General features: G+C 66.4%; 10 protein-coding genes across 10 annotated transcripts; 5 read left to right on the forward strand and 5 right to left on the reverse strand.

Moving 5' to 3' along the window:
* Positions 1-161: 161 nt before the first annotated feature.
* On the forward strand, positions 162-686 carry MICPUCDRAFT_59925 (uncharacterized protein; the record flags this gene model as incomplete). The annotated part of the gene is made up of 1 exon (XM_003060242.1): positions 162-686. One exon carries the CDS (start codon positions 162-164, stop codon positions 684-686), a length of 525 nt encoding a protein of 174 aa, XP_003060288.1.
* Positions 687-770: 84 nt separating this feature from the next.
* Positions 771-1,124, forward strand: MICPUCDRAFT_59926 (uncharacterized protein; the record flags this gene model as incomplete). Its single annotated transcript, XM_003060243.1, has 1 exon — positions 771-1,124. The coding sequence occupies one exon, from the start codon at positions 771-773 to the stop codon at positions 1,122-1,124; it is 354 nt and encodes a 117-aa protein (XP_003060289.1).
* Positions 1,125-1,328: 204 nt separating this feature from the next.
* Positions 1,329-1,667, forward strand: MICPUCDRAFT_59927 (uncharacterized protein; the record flags this gene model as incomplete). Its single annotated transcript, XM_003060244.1, has 1 exon — positions 1,329-1,667. The coding sequence occupies one exon, from the start codon at positions 1,329-1,331 to the stop codon at positions 1,665-1,667; it is 339 nt and encodes a 112-aa protein (XP_003060290.1).
* A 357-nt stretch (positions 1,668-2,024) lies between these two features.
* On the reverse strand, positions 2,025-3,308 carry MICPUCDRAFT_34483 (uncharacterized protein; the record flags this gene model as incomplete). Its single annotated transcript, XM_003060535.1, has 2 exons — positions 2,025-2,555; positions 2,706-3,308. The coding sequence occupies 2 exons, from the start codon at positions 3,306-3,308 to the stop codon at positions 2,025-2,027; spliced, it is 1,134 nt and encodes a 377-aa protein (XP_003060581.1).
* A 268-nt stretch (positions 3,309-3,576) lies between these two features.
* Positions 3,577-4,426, reverse strand: MICPUCDRAFT_59929 (uncharacterized protein; the record flags this gene model as incomplete). The annotated part of the gene is made up of 2 exons (XM_003060536.1): positions 3,577-4,206; positions 4,304-4,426. 2 exons carry the CDS (start codon positions 4,424-4,426, stop codon positions 3,577-3,579), a joined length of 753 nt encoding a protein of 250 aa, XP_003060582.1.
* Positions 4,427-4,587: 161 nt separating this feature from the next.
* Positions 4,588-5,463, forward strand: MICPUCDRAFT_59930 (uncharacterized protein; the record flags this gene model as incomplete). Its single annotated transcript, XM_003060245.1, has 1 exon — positions 4,588-5,463. The coding sequence occupies one exon, from the start codon at positions 4,588-4,590 to the stop codon at positions 5,461-5,463; it is 876 nt and encodes a 291-aa protein (XP_003060291.1).
* Positions 5,464-5,520: 57 nt separating this feature from the next.
* MICPUCDRAFT_47835 (uncharacterized protein) lies at positions 5,521-6,770 on the reverse strand (the record flags this gene model as incomplete). The annotated part of the gene is made up of 1 exon (XM_003060537.1): positions 5,521-6,770. One exon carries the CDS (start codon positions 6,768-6,770, stop codon positions 5,598-5,600), a length of 1,173 nt encoding a protein of 390 aa, XP_003060583.1. The 3' UTR covers positions 5,521-5,597.
* A 179-nt stretch (positions 6,771-6,949) lies between these two features.
* On the forward strand, positions 6,950-8,263 carry ASP3 (aspartate aminotransferase; the record flags this gene model as incomplete). The annotated part of the gene is made up of 2 exons (XM_003060246.1): positions 6,950-7,495; positions 7,565-8,263. 2 exons carry the CDS (start codon positions 6,950-6,952, stop codon positions 8,261-8,263), a joined length of 1,245 nt encoding a protein of 414 aa, XP_003060292.1.
* Positions 8,264-8,471: 208 nt separating this feature from the next.
* On the reverse strand, positions 8,472-9,557 carry MICPUCDRAFT_59933 (uncharacterized protein; the record flags this gene model as incomplete). The annotated part of the gene is made up of 1 exon (XM_003060538.1): positions 8,472-9,557. One exon carries the CDS (start codon positions 9,555-9,557, stop codon positions 8,472-8,474), a length of 1,086 nt encoding a protein of 361 aa, XP_003060584.1.
* A 2,337-nt stretch (positions 9,558-11,894) lies between these two features.
* Positions 11,895-17,169, reverse strand: MICPUCDRAFT_3730 (glycoside hydrolase family 5 protein; the record flags this gene model as incomplete). The annotated part of the gene is made up of 4 exons (XM_003060539.1): positions 11,895-12,154; positions 16,147-16,435; positions 16,463-16,756; positions 16,930-17,169. Coding segments are annotated over 4 exons (1,083 nt in total), but the record flags the coding sequence as incomplete, so codon positions are not given.
* Positions 17,170-18,626: the final 1,457 nt, after the last annotated feature.

Raw genomic sequence — 18,626 nt, forward strand, 5'->3', positions numbered from 1 at the left:
CCGCTCGATCGTCGAGCGCGCTTCCTCCTCCGCGTCGTCGTCGCGAGGACGGACCGGGGTCGCGCGAACGAACGAACGAACGATCGAACGATCGGATCGCGACGAGCGGTAGCGGCAACGAACCGACGCTACTGGGGCGGTAAAGCTCGACCGCCGCGATCATGTGGCGCGCGCGTCCGAGCGGCGGCGGAGGCGCGGGCACCGCCGCCGGCGCCGGCGGCCGCCCGCAGTGCCAGCGATGCCTCAAGTTCGGCAAGTGGACGTTCGAGTGCTGCAAGGACGCGTCGTCGCGGGTGTACGTCTCTCGGCCGTCGCGGACGGCGCAGCTCAAGAATCCAAAGGTTCGGCAGCGATTCGCGGACGCCGCGGATCAGCCGCCGGACCTACGGAAAGAGGAGAAGGAGCGAAGAGCGGCGATCATCGGGAAGGTGAAGGGGCCCCGAGCGAAGAGGCACCGCCGATCGATCGATCGATCGGATCGCGCGGGAGACGAGCGGGCGGATCGCGCGCGCGCGCGTCGGTCGCGGGCTCGAACGCGTGCGCGGTGCTCGCGCCGACGACGACGACGACGACGACGACAAGTTCGCGCGGGGGGTGCGCGTGCGGACGGCGACCGTCGCGCGGGGGCGGTGTGCGGGGGCGTGCCGTCGCCGCCGCCGCTTCGATCGAAAGTCGTCAGGCGATGAGCGCGCGCGAGCGCCGATGACTCGTCGTGGCTTTTCGAAAACGTGAGCAGACGCGTCGCGCGCGCCGCACGCGTCGCTCTCGCGATGCCGCCGCCGCCGCCGCCGCCGCCGCCGGACGTCCTCGAGGCCCTCCTCGACGCGTGCGAGGAGGGCAACCTCTCCGCCGTGAAGGCGACGATCGCGCGCGCGGGAGGCGGCGGGCGCGGCGCGAGGGCGCTCCTCGCGGGGAAGGACGCCGACGGGCAGCTCGCGATCCACCGCGCGACCAACTCTGGCGACCTGGAGTGCGTGCGATTCGTGACGGAGAACGGCGACGTCGGCGCGTGCAACGCGCGGGACGACCACGACATGACGCCGTTCCATCTCGCGTGCGAGGGGGGCTTCCTGGACATCGTGGTGCGCCGCCCGGGCGGGGTCGGCCCGCTCTATATTTTCTAGATGCTTCCGTTCGACGCCTCCGAACCGAACGCGCTCGCTTCCGTTCCGTTCCATCCCATCCCATCCCATCCCGTTCGCATCCGCTCGTAGTCGCGCTGAACCAACACGACGCCCTCCCTCCCTCGCTCGTTCCGCGTCCTCCGCGCGCGCGCGCTCTTCCGTCCGCAGAAATACTTCGCGTCGCGCCCGGGTCTGGACCGATCGATGGCGTCGTCGAAGAAGACGTCGTATTTCCTCGCGCAGAGGCACGGGCACTCGGAGGTGGTGGCGTTTTTAGACGAGCTCGAGCGACGCGAGGAAGCCGCCGCGGCCGCGGACGGCGGGAGGGAAGGCGACGCGTTCAAGACGCCGCCGGCGAGGAAGAAGGGCGCGAACGCGAACGCGAACGCGGCGGGGACGCCGTTCAGGCGCGTTCTATACACTGGTCCCCATACGACCGCGTTGGCGATGTGGACGCCGATCCTTAAGGACTTTGCCCGTCGCATCTCTCCGCCCACCCCTCCCTTTCAATACCCGCCCTCGGCGCCTTTCAACGCCAACTGACGCCTTTGAACTCCACCCCGACATTCGCTTGTATACAACGGCCCTCAGTCCGAGTCCGCACGGACACCCGCTCGCGAAGGAAGATTCGAGGACGTGCGTCGTGATGTGACGTCCTCGAGGAACGGTCGGCGTTCACCCTTCCGCGCGAACGCGGTCGTGTGGGGACCAGTGTGTAGACGCGACGCGACGCGAGACGACGACGAACGCATAACTTAGAACACGATAGCACGAAGAAGAAGACGCCGACGACGCGAGACGTAAGTTGCGATAATGTTACGGTACCGATCTTACAAACGAAAAAACAACTCCGGCGCGCCGCCCGGCTCCCCTCCCCCCCGTCGCGCGCGCGCGTCGCGACTACAACTCCTCCGGCGCGGCCGCCGCCGGCGCGATCCCCAAGCTCCTGTACCCCCCATCCCTCGCCCACTTGTCGATCTCTCTCGCGCGCGCCACCGGCAGCGGATGCGTCAGCTGTTTATTCTGCGCGTTTCGCAGATACCACCCCAGCGGCGACGCCGTCGCCTCGTCGTACCCGCGCGCTTGATCCAGGAACGCGTCCACGTTGAGCTGCCCGGACAGCTTCGGGCACCCCCCGGAGAGTTTCATGAGCACGGAGACGACCACGGATGGGTCGCCGGCGACGAGCAGCGCGGCGCGATCGCACGACAGCTCCGCGGCGCGGACCCAACGCATCAATTCGTCATTAAAGTTAGCCGCCACGAAGGACGGCACGAGCGGCGTGATCTCCGCGCCGAGCGTCAGCAAGTTCGCCACCGTGAGCCACACGCCGTGGTCGCACTTTAAGTGCCCGAGCTCGTGCGCGATGACCGCGCGCAGCTCCGCGGGGGACATGAGCTCGACGAGCGCGGTGTGGACGACCACGACGGGCTCGCGGCCTGAGGGTCGTTCCATACAAAGCGATGTCGGGGTGGAGTTGAAAGGCGTCAGTCGGAGTTGAAAGGCGTCGAGGTGTGTCGGGATTGAAAGCGAGGGGTGGGCGGATCGGCGTTCACCACGCCAACGCGGTCGTATGGGGACCAGTGTATAGAACGCGCCGGAGATGGCGAGCGTGTACGCGTTCGGCTGCGACGACTGACGAATGTACAACGCCGGCGGCTTCACGTCCAGCACCTCCGCGGCGTCGATGACGAGCTGATGCACGCTCGGGAGCTGGTTCGGACCCACGAGCACGGAGGTTGATATCTGCTCCATGATGAGCATCTGCTCCGCGACCGGCGTCACGATGCTCTTCGTGATGTTCGACAGGCCCGGGATCGCCTCCAGGAGCGACGTGTTCTGCTGGTCCAGCGGGTGGCGGAAGTCGCGCGCGGCCACCTTCTTCCTGACGACGTTGTTGCGGCGGCGCGACGCGGCGGCGTCGTCGTCGTCGTCGTCGTGTGACGCGGAGCGCGGCCACGGCGAGGATGGGAACGACGACGGCGTCGCGGACGACGCCGCGGACGCGCGCGCGCGGACGTCGTTTCGTCGGAGGACGACGCGTCCGTCGTCGTCGTTTAAACGCGGACGCGGATCTCGCGGCGCGACGGACGCGCGGCGCGCGACGCCGCGGTTCGAGACGGCGGACGCGCGCGGAGCGACGCGCGCGCGCGGTGCCGCCGACGACGCGAGGAGGGCGGACATCGCGCGGGCGTCGTCCCAGCGCGCGCGTACGAGTGCACGCGGGGTGGTGACGTCGACGGGAATGTGATATTTTTTTTTCGATGTCAGCAAAACCAAGACTGACAGCTGCAAGCTGTGCGTTTTTCGTCGTTCACTGCGCGCTCGCCTTCGTCGTCGTCGTCGTCGTCGTCGTTCGCGGCCGATTAAAGCGTCGGCGGCTCCGTCCCCACCCCACCGTCCTCTCACGCGACGCACGCCTGCTCCTTCTCGATCTGCGCGACGACGCCCTTCACGACGGCGTCGACGTCGCCCGCCGACGCCGGCGCCGCGACGCGCGCGCTGAGGGTCGAGCGTCCGCGCGAAGAAGCGACGTCGGGGCGGCGTTCAAAGGCGCGTCAGTCGGAGTTGAAAGGCGACGCGGTCGAGCGTTGAAACCGAGGGACCCTGGGCGGAGAGAAGCGCCGGACGAAGTCCTCGAGGAACGGCGTGCACCGCGCGAACGCGGTCGTGTGGGGACCAGTGTGATGACCGGGACGCGCCCGAGGTCGGTTTCCTCGTCGTCCTCCGCGCCGCCGCGGTCGCGCGCCTCCAGCGACGCCACGCTCTTCGCGGTGATCAGCACGTGCGCGAGCTTCAGCGGCGACTTCCGCTTCGATTTGTCGTCGTGCTCCTTGGCGTCAACCTTGACCGCCTTGACTCGCACGCCGAGCGCGGACGCGAACGCCCTGAGGTCTTTCATCGCCGGCTCGGTGACGTGCTCGTCGCTCAGTTTCTCGAAGCGCGCGTCGAGGAGCTTGTTGTGCGACGTCTTGAGCCTCTTCCGCGCGGCGTCGGACGCGTCCGCGGGGTACTCCGGCTCGTCGTCGAGGAGCGCGGGCGCGTCGTTCGCCTTGTCGCGGATGCGCTTCACGAGCTCGGTCTGGCGCGCGCGACGGACGGGGCGAGCGCGGACGCGTGAGCGCACGCGCGGCGCGGCGCGGAGGGGGAAGAGAGAGAGAGAGGGCGCGCGGGCGGACCTTGGCGTCTTCGAGGCGCTTCAGCGTCCTGGCGCTCATCGTCGCGTACCCGCTGCGATCGGGCTGCTCCTTCGCGGGCTTCGCGTCGACGGGAGCGGGGGGCGGGGCGGGGGAGGAGGACATGACGCGCGCGGCGGGCGAGTGGACTGGCGGGCGGGCGGCGAGGAGTGCGACGACGAGCGCGACGCGGCGCCCGATTTGAACGATCTCATCAGTGCAACTTTTCGCGAAGAGGAAACCCTACCGCCCCTTCACGTCCGCGCGCGCGTCCGCCTCCGCGCGCGATGTCCGGCAAGCGATCGCGCGGGCCGTGGACGCTCGAGAGCATGGAGATCGCCGCGCGTCAAAGCGTCGACGCGGCGATGGACCTCGGAAGGCGGTATCGCGAGGGCGACGGCGTCGAGCAGAGCGACAAAGAAGCGCTCCGTTGCTTCCTGCAAGCTGTCGCGCTGCGCGACGCGCCGCCGCCGGCGCCTCCGCTGGCAGCGGCGACCGCGAAACCTGGTGGATCTGAGCGCCGCGATCATCATACCCCTGCCGCGCCTGCGCCTCGCGACTTCAACGACGTCAACAAGGACGTCGCGTGCCTCGTGTTCGCGCACCTTCGAAGGTATAGAGACCGCGTGGCGCTTTCTCGGGTGAGCAAAGTCTGGAGGGACGCCTCGAAGGAGGCGGCGTCTTTGCCGGACAGACTCGAATTGGGTAACCATTGGTATATTGGAAGGAGGAATGATCGCTTTTATAATTGGGTGACCATGTGTACACTTTTAGGAAGAATGATCGAGTATCTGATGCAACACAACGGCGTGCTCACCCTCCCGAAGCAGCGGGTTCACGACCTTCTGGTGAGTGTGTTTTTGAACGATGACGAAGCATATTTTTGCGATGACGCCGCATGCTTCGGTGAATTCGAACTGATGAAATGGTTGAGGCAGCACGATTACCCTTGGTCCGAGCATACGTGCAAAGATGTTGCGTATGGAGGACACCTTCACGTGCTGAAGTGGGCGCGCGAGAACGGCGCACCTTGGGACATTCGGACTTGCCAATATGCCGCTCAAAACAAACACTGGCACATTCTGCGGTACGCGATCGACAACGGCTGCCCGGGAGCTGAGAGGTACTACTCCTGGTACTACTCTGTACTACCACCGGCCTGAATGAACCGATGCGAACGATGCCAACGCGACGAAGTCGCTCTCACGCCAAGCTGCATGCGACGATACTGTCATACGATACGAGCACGTTTCTACCTACTCGAACGCTCGCGCCGCGACCGCTATGATATTCCTCATCAGAACCAATCCCCGACGATGACGCGCGTGTTGTCGTGCGCCCCCGCCGCCGCCTCGATCGCGCGCTCGACGTAATCCCTCGCGTGCTTCGCGAGCGCGTCGCTGTCCTCCCACAGGTCCCTCCACACGCACAGCGTGTTGGACAGATCCTCGCTGACGACCTTCCCGCTGAAGCTCTCGAACGTGATGGGTCCGCGGTATTGAATCTCCGCGAGGCCGTAAAACAGCCGACAGAAATCCACGTTCCCGGTGCCCAACTGCCCGCGGTGCGACTCCCCGACGTGCACGTACCCGAGCTTATCCCCGCACGTATTCACCGCCTGCCGTAAACTCCGCTCCTCGATGCACATGTGATACGAGTCTAAGTGCACGCGCACGTTGTCTTCGTTCACTTCGGATATAAATTCCATCGCCTGCGCGGCGGTGTTCAGCACGTTGGTCTCGTACCGGTTCACCACCTCCAAACCCAGGATCACGCCGGCGTCGTTCGCTCTCCGCGCGACGCGCTTGATCGCGGCGATCGAGTTTTCGTACCCTCGCTTCGTCACCGGCTTATCGTACTTCCCCAGCGCGCTGTACAGGATGCCGCACATGTGCGTGCCGCCCATCTGAATCGTCTTCTCCAACGCGTCGTTCAACAGCGCTTCGCCTCTCGCCGCGATCTCGTCGTCCGCGCTCGAGACGTCCGCGTCGAAGCGCAGCCCCAACGACGTCGTCGCCTGCAGCCCGTGCGCCTCCACGACGCGCTTCGTCATCGCGCCGTCCACGGCGGAGGGGGACAGGAGCGGGATCTCGATGATGTCGTAGCCCGCGCGCTTCGCGCCCGCGCACGCGAGCGTCGCCGCGGGCTCGTCCCACGCGCCCGTGAACACGAGCGCGTGGACGCCGAGCTTGTTGGGCGTGATCGGCGCGGGCGGGCGGTCCGGGTCGTCCGTCGCGCGGCGCTCGTCGAACGACGGCGCTTGCGCCTTCGCGAGCGGAGGGATCGCGTCTGACTTGCGATCGGGCTTTGAGTCGCGGTCGGAACGCGAAGAAGACGACGAAGACGACGACGACGACGCGAGCGCGACGCGCGCTCGCGACGCGCGCGGCGCGCCGTCGCGGCGACGACGCGAGGAGAGCGGCGATGGGAGCGTCGCGCGCGCGGCGCACGTCGCGAACGTCGACGACATCGTGCGGGGACGTCCCTGCCGGCGCGCGCGAGGATGGAGTGTTAGTTCGATCGGGGCGGCGTTTGGTGCCGAGTTGATGACCCGGAAAACCTATCGGCGCGAGGGCTTTGGCTCGCGTCGTCGTCACTGCCCGTCGCGCCACCGAGGGGCACGAGCCTCGCCTAGCCTCGGGCGTCGTCATGGGCTCTCCCGCGTGCGACGACCGTCTCGTGGCGTCCCTCCGCGGCGCGTCCACGCCGCTGTTCCGCGTCATGGAAGTCATCAAGGCTGCGCACGACATGACCGTCAGTGGAGCGGATCTCGCCGTCGGAGGGATAAAACATCTCGAGGTGGGGCAGCCGTCGACGGGCGCGCCGCGGCTCGCGCTCGACGCCGCGCGCGACTCCCTCGACGCGTGCGCGCGCGGGGAGACGACGTTAGGATACACCGTCGCCGAGGGCGTCGACCCTCTGCGCGAGAGGATCGCGAGGCACTATCGCGACCGCTACGGCGTCGAGGACGTCGACGCGGACGCGGTCGTCGTGACGACCGGGTCGTCCGCGGCGTTCATCCTGTCCTTCGTCGCGGCGTTCGACCCGGGCGACCGCGTCGCGATCGCGTCGCCGGGGTACCCGTGCTACCGGAACATCCTCGAGGCGCTCGGGTGCGAGGTCGTGTCCATCCCGGTGGACGCGTCGACGGACTACCAGCCGACGCCGGCGCTTCTGAACGCTTTCCTCGCCGCCGAGGAGGACGACGGCGGCGGCGGCGGCGGCGGCGGCGGCGGCGGCGGCGGCGATCCCAAACCGAAACCGAAGCCGATCCGGGGGCTCATCGTCGCGTCGCCTTCGAACCCCACCGGGACGGTCCTCACGCGCGCGCAGCTCTTCGCGCTGCACGAGTGGTGCCACGAGCGAGGCGCGTGGTTCGTCTCGGACGAGATCTACCATCAGATCGAATACGGCGAAGACCGCGCGACGACGGCGCTGGAGACGCCGAACGGGCCGCGCGACTGCGCAATCGTGATCAACTCTTTCAGCAAGTACCACTGCATGACCGGGTGGCGCGTGGGGTGGTGCGTGGTTCCGCCGCGGCTGCGCGACGCGATGCGAGCGCTGCAGCAAAATTTGTTTATCAACGCGCCGACCATCGCGCAGCACGCGGCGACGGCGGCGTTCGACTGCGACGACGAGCTGGTGAAGCACGTGGATCGGTACCGCGTCAATCGCGAGATTTTACTTCGGGGGCTCCCGAAGGCTGGGTTCGCGAAGCTCAGCAGCGCGGGCGGGGCGTACTACATCTACGCGGACGTGAGCGACATGACGGACGACTCCGTGGGGTTGTGTAAGCGGATATTGGAGACGACGGGGGTGGCGTGCGTTCCCGGGGTGGATTTCGACCGCGAGCGGGGGTTAAAGTTCGTTCGGTTTTCATTCTGCGACAGCACGGAGACGGTCACGGAGGCGGTGCGGGTGTTGATCGAAAAGGTGGACGAGTGGCGAGTGGGCGGGTGAGGCGCGGGGGGTGTGATGATGAGGGGGAGTGATGATGCGTTGACGGCGTGCGTTGTGACGCATCCGTACAGTATCCCTGGGTCATCGCGAACGAACGGATGGCGCCGTCGCCTCGTTCGTCGTCGCGACGGATGAACCAATCTCTCTCTTTCTTCTACGGTATCGCTATGATAATCGTCGAGCGTGCGCACGCGCGCGCTCGGTCGTTTCACTTCTTCCCCTTGCCCTTCTTGACCGTCCCGCCCTTGGCCTTCATCCCCGCCATCCCCTTACCCTTCTTCCCGCCTTGCCTCTTCCCTCCGGCGCCGCCGGCGTCTTTCTCCGCGAGCTTCGCCTTCGCGGCGCTTCGGCTCTCCGCCTCTTTCGCCCTCTGAATCTTCCTCGCGGCGACGTTCACGTCCACGGTGAAGTCCTTCTCTCTCCGAACGAGCTTATCGATGAACGTCAGCGCGTTCGCCTTGTCCTTCGCGACGTCCGTGACGCCGTCGAACTGCCTTCGCTTCCCTCGCGACTTGATCTTTTCGTCGCCCGGAATCGGCGCGTTGAACTTCCCTATGCTCGCCGTGCTCCTCGCGACGTGCGCGGAGAGGTCTTTCACCTGCTTCTTCCCCATCTTCCCCAGCGGCAGCGCCTTCGCGCCCTTCGTCGGCGCCGCGGACATCTGCAGCGTCGGCGGTAACACCTTCGCGCCGTGCGTCGACACGGCGTTGAGTAAATTCTTTTGCTGACGCCCCGCGTTTTTCTCCACGCGCTCTCTCCGCATCCGCTCCTCCGCCGTGAAAGGGTCCTCGGTCTGCCCCGGGACGTCGCTCATCTTCGCGTCCATTATGATGATCTTGTTCGCGTCCCCCGCGCGGTCGTACCCGTGCCGGCGCTTCCACTCGTCCGTCTGCTCGTCGAAGACCATCTTCGATCGCTTCCGCTTCTTGATGCCCTTCTCCTTCGCGAAATGCTCCCACTTCGTCATCGGCTTCTCCTGCGGCGGCAGCGGCTTCGTCCGCGGCAGCGGCGTCGTCCCAGCCGGCAGGTGCACGTACCGTCCGTTCACGTCGCTCTCCGACGGCAGCGCGAAGAGATCCGCGACGAGCCGCTGGAGGACGTCGCGGCAGTGCGCGAGCGCGACCGCGGTCTTCGCGTCGGCGTCGCCGCCGGCGTACGCCTCCGGGTCGATCGGCGCCGGGTCGCACGCGAGGAGGTTGCCGAGGTCGAGCTCGAGCGGGCCGTCGTACGCGTCCGTGGCTTCGAGCGCGGACGCGACGCGCAGGCGCGCGGCGCCAGCGTCCGTTTCCGTCATGAGAGACGGCGAGGGGGTGGGCGGCGCGGGATGGAGTGGCGCGGCAGCGGCGGCGGCGGCGGCGGCGCGTGACTAAATTTCTCGAGACTCACAGACTGGTCGTGGTTGAGCTCGAGCCGCCGCGCCGCGCCGTCGCCGTCTGCGCTACGTCTCGGCTCCGAGCGTCTCGGCGCGCCGCAGTCTCGCGCGCGCTTCCACGCTCGCGGCATGACCTGAGATCGCGCGCCCTCTCGACGGGCGACGTCCACGCGATGTCGTCGCCGTCCGCGCGTCGCCGCGAAGCGCGGTGAATCGCGCGCGCGGACGCGCGCCGTTCGCCGCCCTGCCGTCGATTCGATCGATGGATGTCGAGGTGCGACGCGATCGACGACTTGAGATTTTCTCGCGGACGCGACGATCCGCTCGCGTCCGCCGCCCGTCTGGCGAACTATCATAGAGTCACTCGTGTGAAAGCTTCCGCGATGTCACACCGAGCGCTCAGTTCCGCCTACACGAACGCGCTCTTCGGTGAACGGCCCGCAGCGCTTTTCGGACGCGTTCTGAATCGCCGGAGCTCGAACCGCACATTCACTCGCGTCGTTCCCTCGACGCGATTATAACCTAAACGCGACGACCGCGCGCGACGCCGCCGCGCTTCGCGCCTCTTCGCCGGGACGTCGATGATGAGGAAATCATTGTCCGTACCATCTGACGTCTCTGACGACGAAACTTTGAATCTCGTTAACCTGAGACGTCCCGGAGCGGAGGCGCGAAGCGCGACGGCCCGCCGTCGCGTCGTCGATCGACGAATCGTTGTTTCGCGCGCGCGTCTGTCGTTTCGCTTTTTCTCCTCGCGGCGGCGTCTCGGCTCTGATGACCAAGACACAACTAAGGCATAGTTCAGTTGACACTTCACCGATGGTAATTAGTTGGTGAACTCGTGAAACGAACTTTCCGACTGATGCCGACGCCGCCGCGACGGACGCGCGCGTTGGTTCGTTCGTCGTTCACCAGACCGCCGGCCCGCCGCCGCTGACGAATTCATTCGACGTTTCCATTCTTCGGTCCCTCGCAGCGTCTCTCGAAGACTGCTCCTGCGGCGCGTGCGAAGCCGCCGGCGAATCGCCGCTCGACATGTCATCTGTGAATGAAAAAGGTGCGGATACTAAATCGCCACGTGTACTGTCCTTCCGTCCGTCCGTCTGATTCGATCGCGCGCGACGGAACGACCACACGCGCGAGGGTGAATGATGAACACTTTTTTTATCTTAGGACACCTTCGGAGCCTTGTTAGCCCTCGGCCTTGAGAACAAAAGTTAGCTCCTGATTCCTCCGCGGTCGTTCCGTCGTTTCGCGTCGCGTTGTTTTTATCCGTCGGTCGGTGCGATTTTCTTTCGATATGAACCGTCACGCGACGGTTCGGGCGTTTCGAACGCGCGGAAAAGCTCTCCCGCTGTTCCGCGCCGACAAGGCGCCCGAGAGATCGACGCTCAGGTAAAGCAGACTTGTCGGATTTTGCCATATCTACCGGTCTCTAGAGCCTTTGCTACATGCAGCACACTTCGCGCGATATCGCCGCGGGCGTAAAAGACGAGATCCTCATATGAGTTATTCTGACGGTTACTGACGACACCGTAACCTGATGCGAACTGATACGTCGCGCGCGCGTTTCGCGCGTTGTTTTTCGTTCGGTTTTTCTCACTCGTATTGCAATTGAAACGCATTCTCGCCGCCCGTCACGTCACGGGGGGTCTCTTGGTCGATGAAGAACTTCATTATCAACCCAAAAACTTTCCTGAACACCACTGTTGATCCTATAATGTGACCATACTCTCTGAGACCAAGAGACGCCCGCCGCGTCGCGTTTTCTTCGCTCGTCGAGTCGATTTTTTTTTCTTTCACGCCGCCGCCGATCAACCGACCAACCCCCCCCTCCCCCCACTCACACGCGCAGGTCGCGCGACGACGACTGAGTTACGCTACGTCGCGGTATCGTTCAAGCCGCAGACCGCGGGCGCGTCCGCGCTGATTTGTTTCATGTTCCGCGCCTGAGAAGGAAGACGGAGGAAGAGAGGGAGCGGGCGTCGGCGCGAGAAAGTCCTTAAGGAACGGCGTTCACCACGCCAACGCGGTCGTATGGGGACCAGTGTGATAACAACAGAACACGCGACGCGGAACCGAGAGAGAGACGTCCGTCGTGTACACGTAACCGAAGAAGCGAGAGCGGGAGGCGAAGAAAAACGAAAACGAGTCGAATCGACGCACGTGCTCGCGAATCTTCTCCCACGTCGTCCAATCGTAGAGCGACACGCGGTACGGATCCAGGTCCTGCCCTTCCCCGTTCCCATCGTACAGCACCCAAAAGTTTGTCCCTTGCCCGCTCCCGCCGTCGCGTTTGCTCTTCTCGACGATGCGATACACGCTCTCGAAGAACTCGTCTCTGACGTAAAAATCCCCGGGACCGCCGTGCACGCGCTCGCCCGGCTGCAGCCCTCTCCCGACCGTGATCCTCGACGACGGCGTGGACTTCCCGAACTCCTCGACCACGAGCGGCTTCCCGAGCTTATCCGCGTCCTGAACGTGCGCGCGCAACCACCGTTCCGTGTAATTCAGCTTTTCTTTCCACACCGAAGACCCGTGGATCGCGTAATCGAACGCCTTGTTCGACATCCACGGCGAGTAATCCGCGTGCCCGAGCCAGTTATCCGGCCACACGTGCGTCGTCGCGAAGTCGACGTGCTCTCCCGCGTGGTTCGCGAGGAAGTCCTGGCCTTCCATGAGCGCCCACGGCGACGACGCGATGCCCGTGCGGCGATTGCCGCTCCCGGGGTTGAGGTGCACTCTCGAGCAGGAACTCGAGTAGAACCCTTCCTCGCCGATCGTCAGCATGTGCAGCGGGTCTATCGTCTTTACAAACAGGGACATCTCGTCGATCCACGCCTGGAGCGCCCACCCGCACCCGGTGCACCGCGGCTCGTTCATGAGGTTCCAACCGAAAATCGTCGGGTCGTCGCGGTATCGAACGCCGTTGAAGGTGTTGACTCGGTTCAGGAACGTTGAAACGTGCGCTCGGTATGCGTTACGACAGAACCAGTCCGTGTAGAAGTCCGTGCGCGCGCCCGCGGAGGGCGACCACTCCACGTACCGATCGATCGAAAGCCAGTAGTCTTCTAACGACACGATCAGCTTGATCCCGCGCCGGGCGGCTTCGTGAAGCGCGAAGTCCATGCCGCGGAAGACGGCTTCGTCGTAGACCCCGGGGGCGAGGTGCAGTCGCAACGCACGCAACTCGGGAGTTTCTCCCTTCCCGAGCGAGAACCCCCACGTACGTATGACGTTTATGCCCTCCTTCACGAGCGCGTCGAGCTTGGACGTGACGCGCCAGCGAATCGTCGGGTATCGCGCGGTGTCCATCAAATCCCAGACGTTTACCCCCGCGTAACTGAGGGTCGTTCCATACGAGCGAACGTCGGGGTGGAGTTGAAAGGCGTCAGTTGTAGTTGAAAAGCGCAGAGGGCGGGTATTAAAAGCGAGGGGTGGGCGGAGAGATGCGCCGGCAAAAGTCCTTAAGGATCGGCGTTCACCACGCCAACGCGGTCGTATGGGGACCAGTGTATAGAACGCGCCTGAACGGTTTCGCGCACGCGTCGGCGTTCGATTCGTCACCGTTCCCGGCAACCTCTTTCGGTAGCGCGCCGATCACGAACGTCGTGCCGACCGCGCGGACGGCTTTCGACGCGAGCTTCGGGTCCACGGCCGCGTCCCATCGACCGCCTTCCGCGCCGAACCCGAACCCGCGGCCGTCCGCGCGTTTAATTCGAACGCCGCCGCCGCCGCGGAAGGATCCGTACGGCGTCCCGGGCTCTCCGTCCACGACGACGCGGTACGTCCGCCCCGGGCGCATCTTCAACGCGTTCACGACGTCGCCGAGGCCGCACGTGGCGTCCTCTGATTGGTTCTCCGATATCGAGTAGATCTCGTCCGCGAAAACGATTGGTCGCGACGGAGGGGGATCAGACGCGGATCTCTTCGGCGACGCCGCGGTTCGAACGCGCGTCCCGTCCTCGTAAATCGTCAGACTCTGCGCGTATCCGCGACTGCACAGGCTCACGTCCACGTCGAATGCGTCCGCGTCGTTCGGGACCGCGAACGCGAAGATCGCGTCCGGGTGCGCCGCGGGGTCGATCTGGCAGGGCACGTACGTCTGGACTTCGTCCGCGTCGTCGACGTTCGCCTCGGTCACGGGCTTGACGGCGAAGGCGCCGACGTCGACGACGTAGCCGCGCGAGAGGACCTCGACGGTCAGCGTCGGGGAAGACGGAACGTCAACCGTCGCGCCGCGGATCGCGTGCATCGGCTCGAACGCGGTTATCCCTCGGAGCGTGACCCACGCGTCGAGCTGCGCCTCGTTGATCGTCACCGTCTCGAACGTCGCCGCGGAGTCCGAGCCCGAGCCCGAGCCCGAGCCCGAATCCGCCGCCGCCGGCCAGCGCAGCGCGACGGCGACGTCGGGCCCGAGCTTCACTCTGCTCGTGCGTCGCTCTTCCGGGTTCGGCGCGTCCGTCGGCGCGACGACGTCGCCGCCGCCCGCCGCCGCAAAGTCCTCCGCGTTCTCCGCGCGTCCCCCTCCCGCGTACGACGCCTCGTTCTCGTCCACGGGCTCGGCTTGGAGCAGCGACCGGGACCGGCGGCGGCGACCGGCGCCGGCGCCGGCGGCGCCGTCGAGCGCGTAAATATCATCCCCGCCGGCTCGCGCGATGGACACGACCCGGTCGTCGTCCTTCGGCTTCGAACGTCGCAGCGCGTCGCGCTCGCCGCCGCCGCCTTCGACGTCGTCGTCGCGGACAGCCTGGAAGTCTTTCGAGGGCGCGAGCTTACGGACGCGGACGTCCACGGTGAGGAGGTACTGCGCGCCGGGCGCGACGCCGGTCACGACGCCGGCGGCGGCGACGGCGTTCTCTCGCGCCCTCGCGTACCTCTCGCGCGTTCGCCGCGCGTCCTCGCTCGCCTTTAACGTCCGCGCCGCGACCGTTGTATTCACCTTCCCCGCCGTGGCGGCGGCGGTCACGCGCGAAGGGCACGCGCGCCACGGGTGCTCGCAGGGTTCGTCAAACGCGTTCGGCGGCTTCGGCGGATCCGGGTCGCTCGGGCACGAGTCCGCGCCCGTCGTGGACGTCAAACTCGAAACGTCCAAGCGCCGAGCGTTTTTACCATCCTTGAAACTGAACCCGACATCCCAGCCGTCGCCGCCCGCGTGTATCGCGTGCCCGGGGGCGAGCACGACGTCCTTCGCGAACGACACGTTCAACCCGCGGTCCCGCTTAGGGTTGTTCCATACGAGCGATCGTCGGGATGGAGTTGAAAGGCGTCAGATGGAGTTGAAAGGCGTCGAGGTGTGTCGGGATTGAAAGCGAGGGGTGGGCGGAGAGAGACGCCGGGAAAAGTCCTTAAGGATCGGCGTTCATCACGCCAACGCGGTCGTATGGGGACCAGACTATAGAACGCGCCTTCGTCCCCGCCGGCCACTCGTGCGTCGTGAACGAAAACCGCAGCGCGCCGGTCCGGCACAGATCCCCTCGGTACGGCTGCACGAACGCCCCGGTGTTCGCGTCGTGCACGCCGGCGTACCAGCACATGACGTCCATGTCGGCGTTTGGGTCGCGCATGCGCGTCCACTCGCCCTCGTACTCGGTGTGCACGCCCCTGCTGAAAGGGACGACGAACCACGCGCCTTTCAAGTTGACGTCTACGGACCCTCTGTTCACGATCTGACCCATGACGAGCGACTCCACGGTGTTGACGGGAAGCGCGCCGTTCGCGCGACGAGACGCGCGCCACTGCTCGAGGGGCTGGCGGTACAGCCGCTCGCGCGTCGCGTCGTCGCGAGGCGCGCACTCGGAGACGTCTTCGCGCTCGCCGGGGAGGCACCGCCAGGGCATGCCGCCGAACGTTAGCTCCGCGACGACGTTCTGAGGGTAATTGTCCATACGAAGCGAACGTCGGGGTGGAGTCGAGGGGTGCGTCAGAAGCGGAGTTGAAAGGCGACGCGGCGTGTCGGGATTGTGAGCGAGGGACCCTGGGCGGAGAGAAAGGCTGGGAGATAAAGTCCTTAAGGATCGGCGTTCACCACGCCGACGCGGTCGTATGGGGACCGGTGTGATGACAGGACGCGCCTTGCAGCCGACGCCGAGCGGCGCGGGCGGCGACCAGTAGCACGCGTCGGATGCCGTTCGCGCGACGCCGTTCGCGCTCTTCGCGTTCAACTCGCGGAGGCGCATCGCGTGCGACTTGATCAGCGACGTCACCGCGCGCGAATTTTTTACCTTCTCGTCGTTCTCGTCGTCGTCGTCCGACGCGGGATACACCCCGTATCTGCCGCCGTATTTATCGAGCGGCTCGTACGCGCGGTGATAGAGTATCCAGAACATGACGCCGCCGCCGCCGCCGCCGCGAAGCGCGCTCTCGTAGAACGAATCGAACGCGAGCTTGAACAGATCGTATCGCTCCTCGAGCTTTCCTCCGAACTCTTCCAACACCACGGGCATCATCAGCTCCTCCTCCGCGGCTTGCTGATGCGAGGTCAGCCAGTCGACGAAAAATTCGTCCCGACCTGTTTTCGTCGCGCCGCGCTCGACGCACAGCCACTGGTCCACGTACACGTGCATCGTCGCGAAGTCGATCCCGGGGACGGCGTGGTTCCTGACGAAGTCCACGCCCTCGAGCTGCGCCCACGGTCCCGGGTTCGCGTACAAATACAGCGGCGACGACGGCCCGAAGAAGGACTCGCTGCCGACCGTGAGCAAGTGATTCGGATCCAACGACTTGACGTGCGGGGTCATCTCTTCGATCCACGCTTGCAGCGCGTCGCCGGTGTTGCTCGAGACGTTGTACTCCAGACTCTTATCCGACGAGCTTCGAACCTCCACGGTCAAATCTTTCGTCGACCGCGGCTCGTTCATGAGGTTCCACCCGAATATCGCCGGGTCGTCGCGGTATCGAACGCCGGTGAAGGTGTTCACGCGCCCGATCACCGCGGCGACGTGGTTCTTGTACAACCGGCGCGCGTACGGGTCCGAGAAGAAATCGTCCCTGCACGCCAGCTCGCCGTCGCAGCGACCTTCGCCCGCGAGAAAGCTCCATCTGTTGTACGCGTCCGCGCCGCCGTAGTGCTGCCAGTAGTTCGCGAAGGCGACGAGGAGTCGAATCCCGCGTTTTCCCGCCTCCGCCACGGCGTAGTCTGAGGGTCGAGGGTCCATACGAAGCGACGTCGGGGTGGAGTTGAGGGGTGCGCCAGTTGAAGTTGAAAGGCGTCGATGTCGGGGATTGAAACCGAGGGATGGGCGGAGAGATGCGCCGGCAAAAGTCCTAAAGGAACGGCGTTCACCGCGCCAACGCGGTCGTATGGGAACCAGTCTGAGGAGAACGCGCCTAGGCCCCTGAACGTCGCCTCGTCGTACACTCCCGGCGCGCGTTGCAGCGCGCGCCACTCCCCGGCGCCGTCGCTGAACGCCCACGTTCGGAGGACGGTCACGCCGAGGTCCGCGGCGGCGTCTAAGACCTCGTCCACCTCGCAGCGGAACGTCGGGGACGCGCCGCGCACCATGAGGTAATACGTGTTCGAGCCGAGGAAGTAGAACGACTCGCAGCGTTCCGGTTCCGCGTCCGCGGGCGCGTTCGCTCCAGCCGCCGCGTCGGCGGCGAACGCGCGGACGGCGGGGGAGGACGGCGATGACACGACGAACCGCGCGCCCGCGCGCTGGACGAATCCGAGCGGCGGGCGCGGCGGCGGCGTCGTCGGCGACGTCGACGTCGCGTCTTCGTCTTCGTAGTAAAGGTAGTTCGTCCCTCCCGTCGCTTCCGCGCGCGCGACGCCGCCGCCGCCGCGGAGGAGCGCGATATGGAGAAGGAGGAGGAGCAGGAGATAGGCGAGAGCGCGCGGCATCGTCGTCGTCGGCGGTCGTGGCGTGGCGCGCGTCGCGCTGCGACGGGCGGCGCGCGACCCCCGCGCGAGATATTTTGAAACGCGCGCGCGCGGCGACGACGACCCCGAGACGAGACCTCGTCGCGCGCGCTGGCCCTCTCGTGTCGCCCTCTCATCGGCGTCGTCCGAGGGGAGATCGAGGGGAGCGGCGAGCGAAGCGACGCGCGCGCGATTCCGACGCTCGGGCGTCGGACGCGCCGTCCTCGTCGGCGCGCACGTGGCGAGGAGAGACTGGCGCGCGAGTTCCGGCTCGTTCCGACTTTTCTTTAAGAGTTTCCGAGGCTCGGACGCCAGTCGCGTCTCCGCGCGGGCGCCGCGGGGCGAGCATGGGCGCGTCGCTCGCGAAGCCGGCGGGGGACGGCAGCGACGACGGCGGCGGCGCGGCGGCGAACGACGCGCGACGACGAGCGGCGTCGCGCGACGGCGACGACGACGACGACGACGACGACGCGGCGGCGGCGGCGGCGGACGAATCGGCACCCTCGTCGTCGTCGTCGTCGTCGTCGTCGTCGTCATCTCGCGCCGCAGCCGCGCGTCCTCCTCCTTATAACCGCCTCGGCGCCGACGACGTCGTCGTCATCGCCGGCGGCGGCATCGCCGGCCTCGCCCTCGCCGCGGCGCTCCAGTCCTCGCGCGCGAAGGTCATCGTCCTCGAGCGCGATCCCTCCGCCGCGGCGCGGCGGCAGGGCTACGGCGTCACGCTCTCCGAGACGAACGCCGCGCTGCGAGGTCTCGGAATCTTAGACGACCTCCGCGCTCGGAACACGCGGAGCCGCGCGCACTGGACGTTCAAGTCCGACGGCGACGTGCTCGGGTACTACGGCGCCGCGTTCTTGCCGCGCGAGCGCGCGGGACCGTCGCCGGTGACGAATCTGCGCGTGCCACGGAACGACGTCCGCGAGATTCTCTTGAGGCGGCTCCGACCGGGGACGGTGCGCTTCGGCGAGCGCGCGGTGGACTACGCGGAGAGAGGCGACGGCGGCGTGGACGTCGTGGTCGAGTCCGTGGCGGCGCCGACGAGGGACGGGGGGGGAGAGGGCGGCGGCGGCGGCGAGGTCGACAAGGTCGGCGGCGGCGCGGGGAGGCTGCGAGACGACGACGCGCGGCTG

This window comes from Micromonas pusilla, assembly GCF_000151265.4.
Source record: "Micromonas pusilla CCMP1545 genomic scaffold MICPUCscaffold_8, whole genome shotgun sequence".
NCBI classification, from domain to species: Eukaryota; Viridiplantae; Chlorophyta; class Mamiellophyceae; order Mamiellales; family Mamiellaceae; genus Micromonas; species Micromonas pusilla.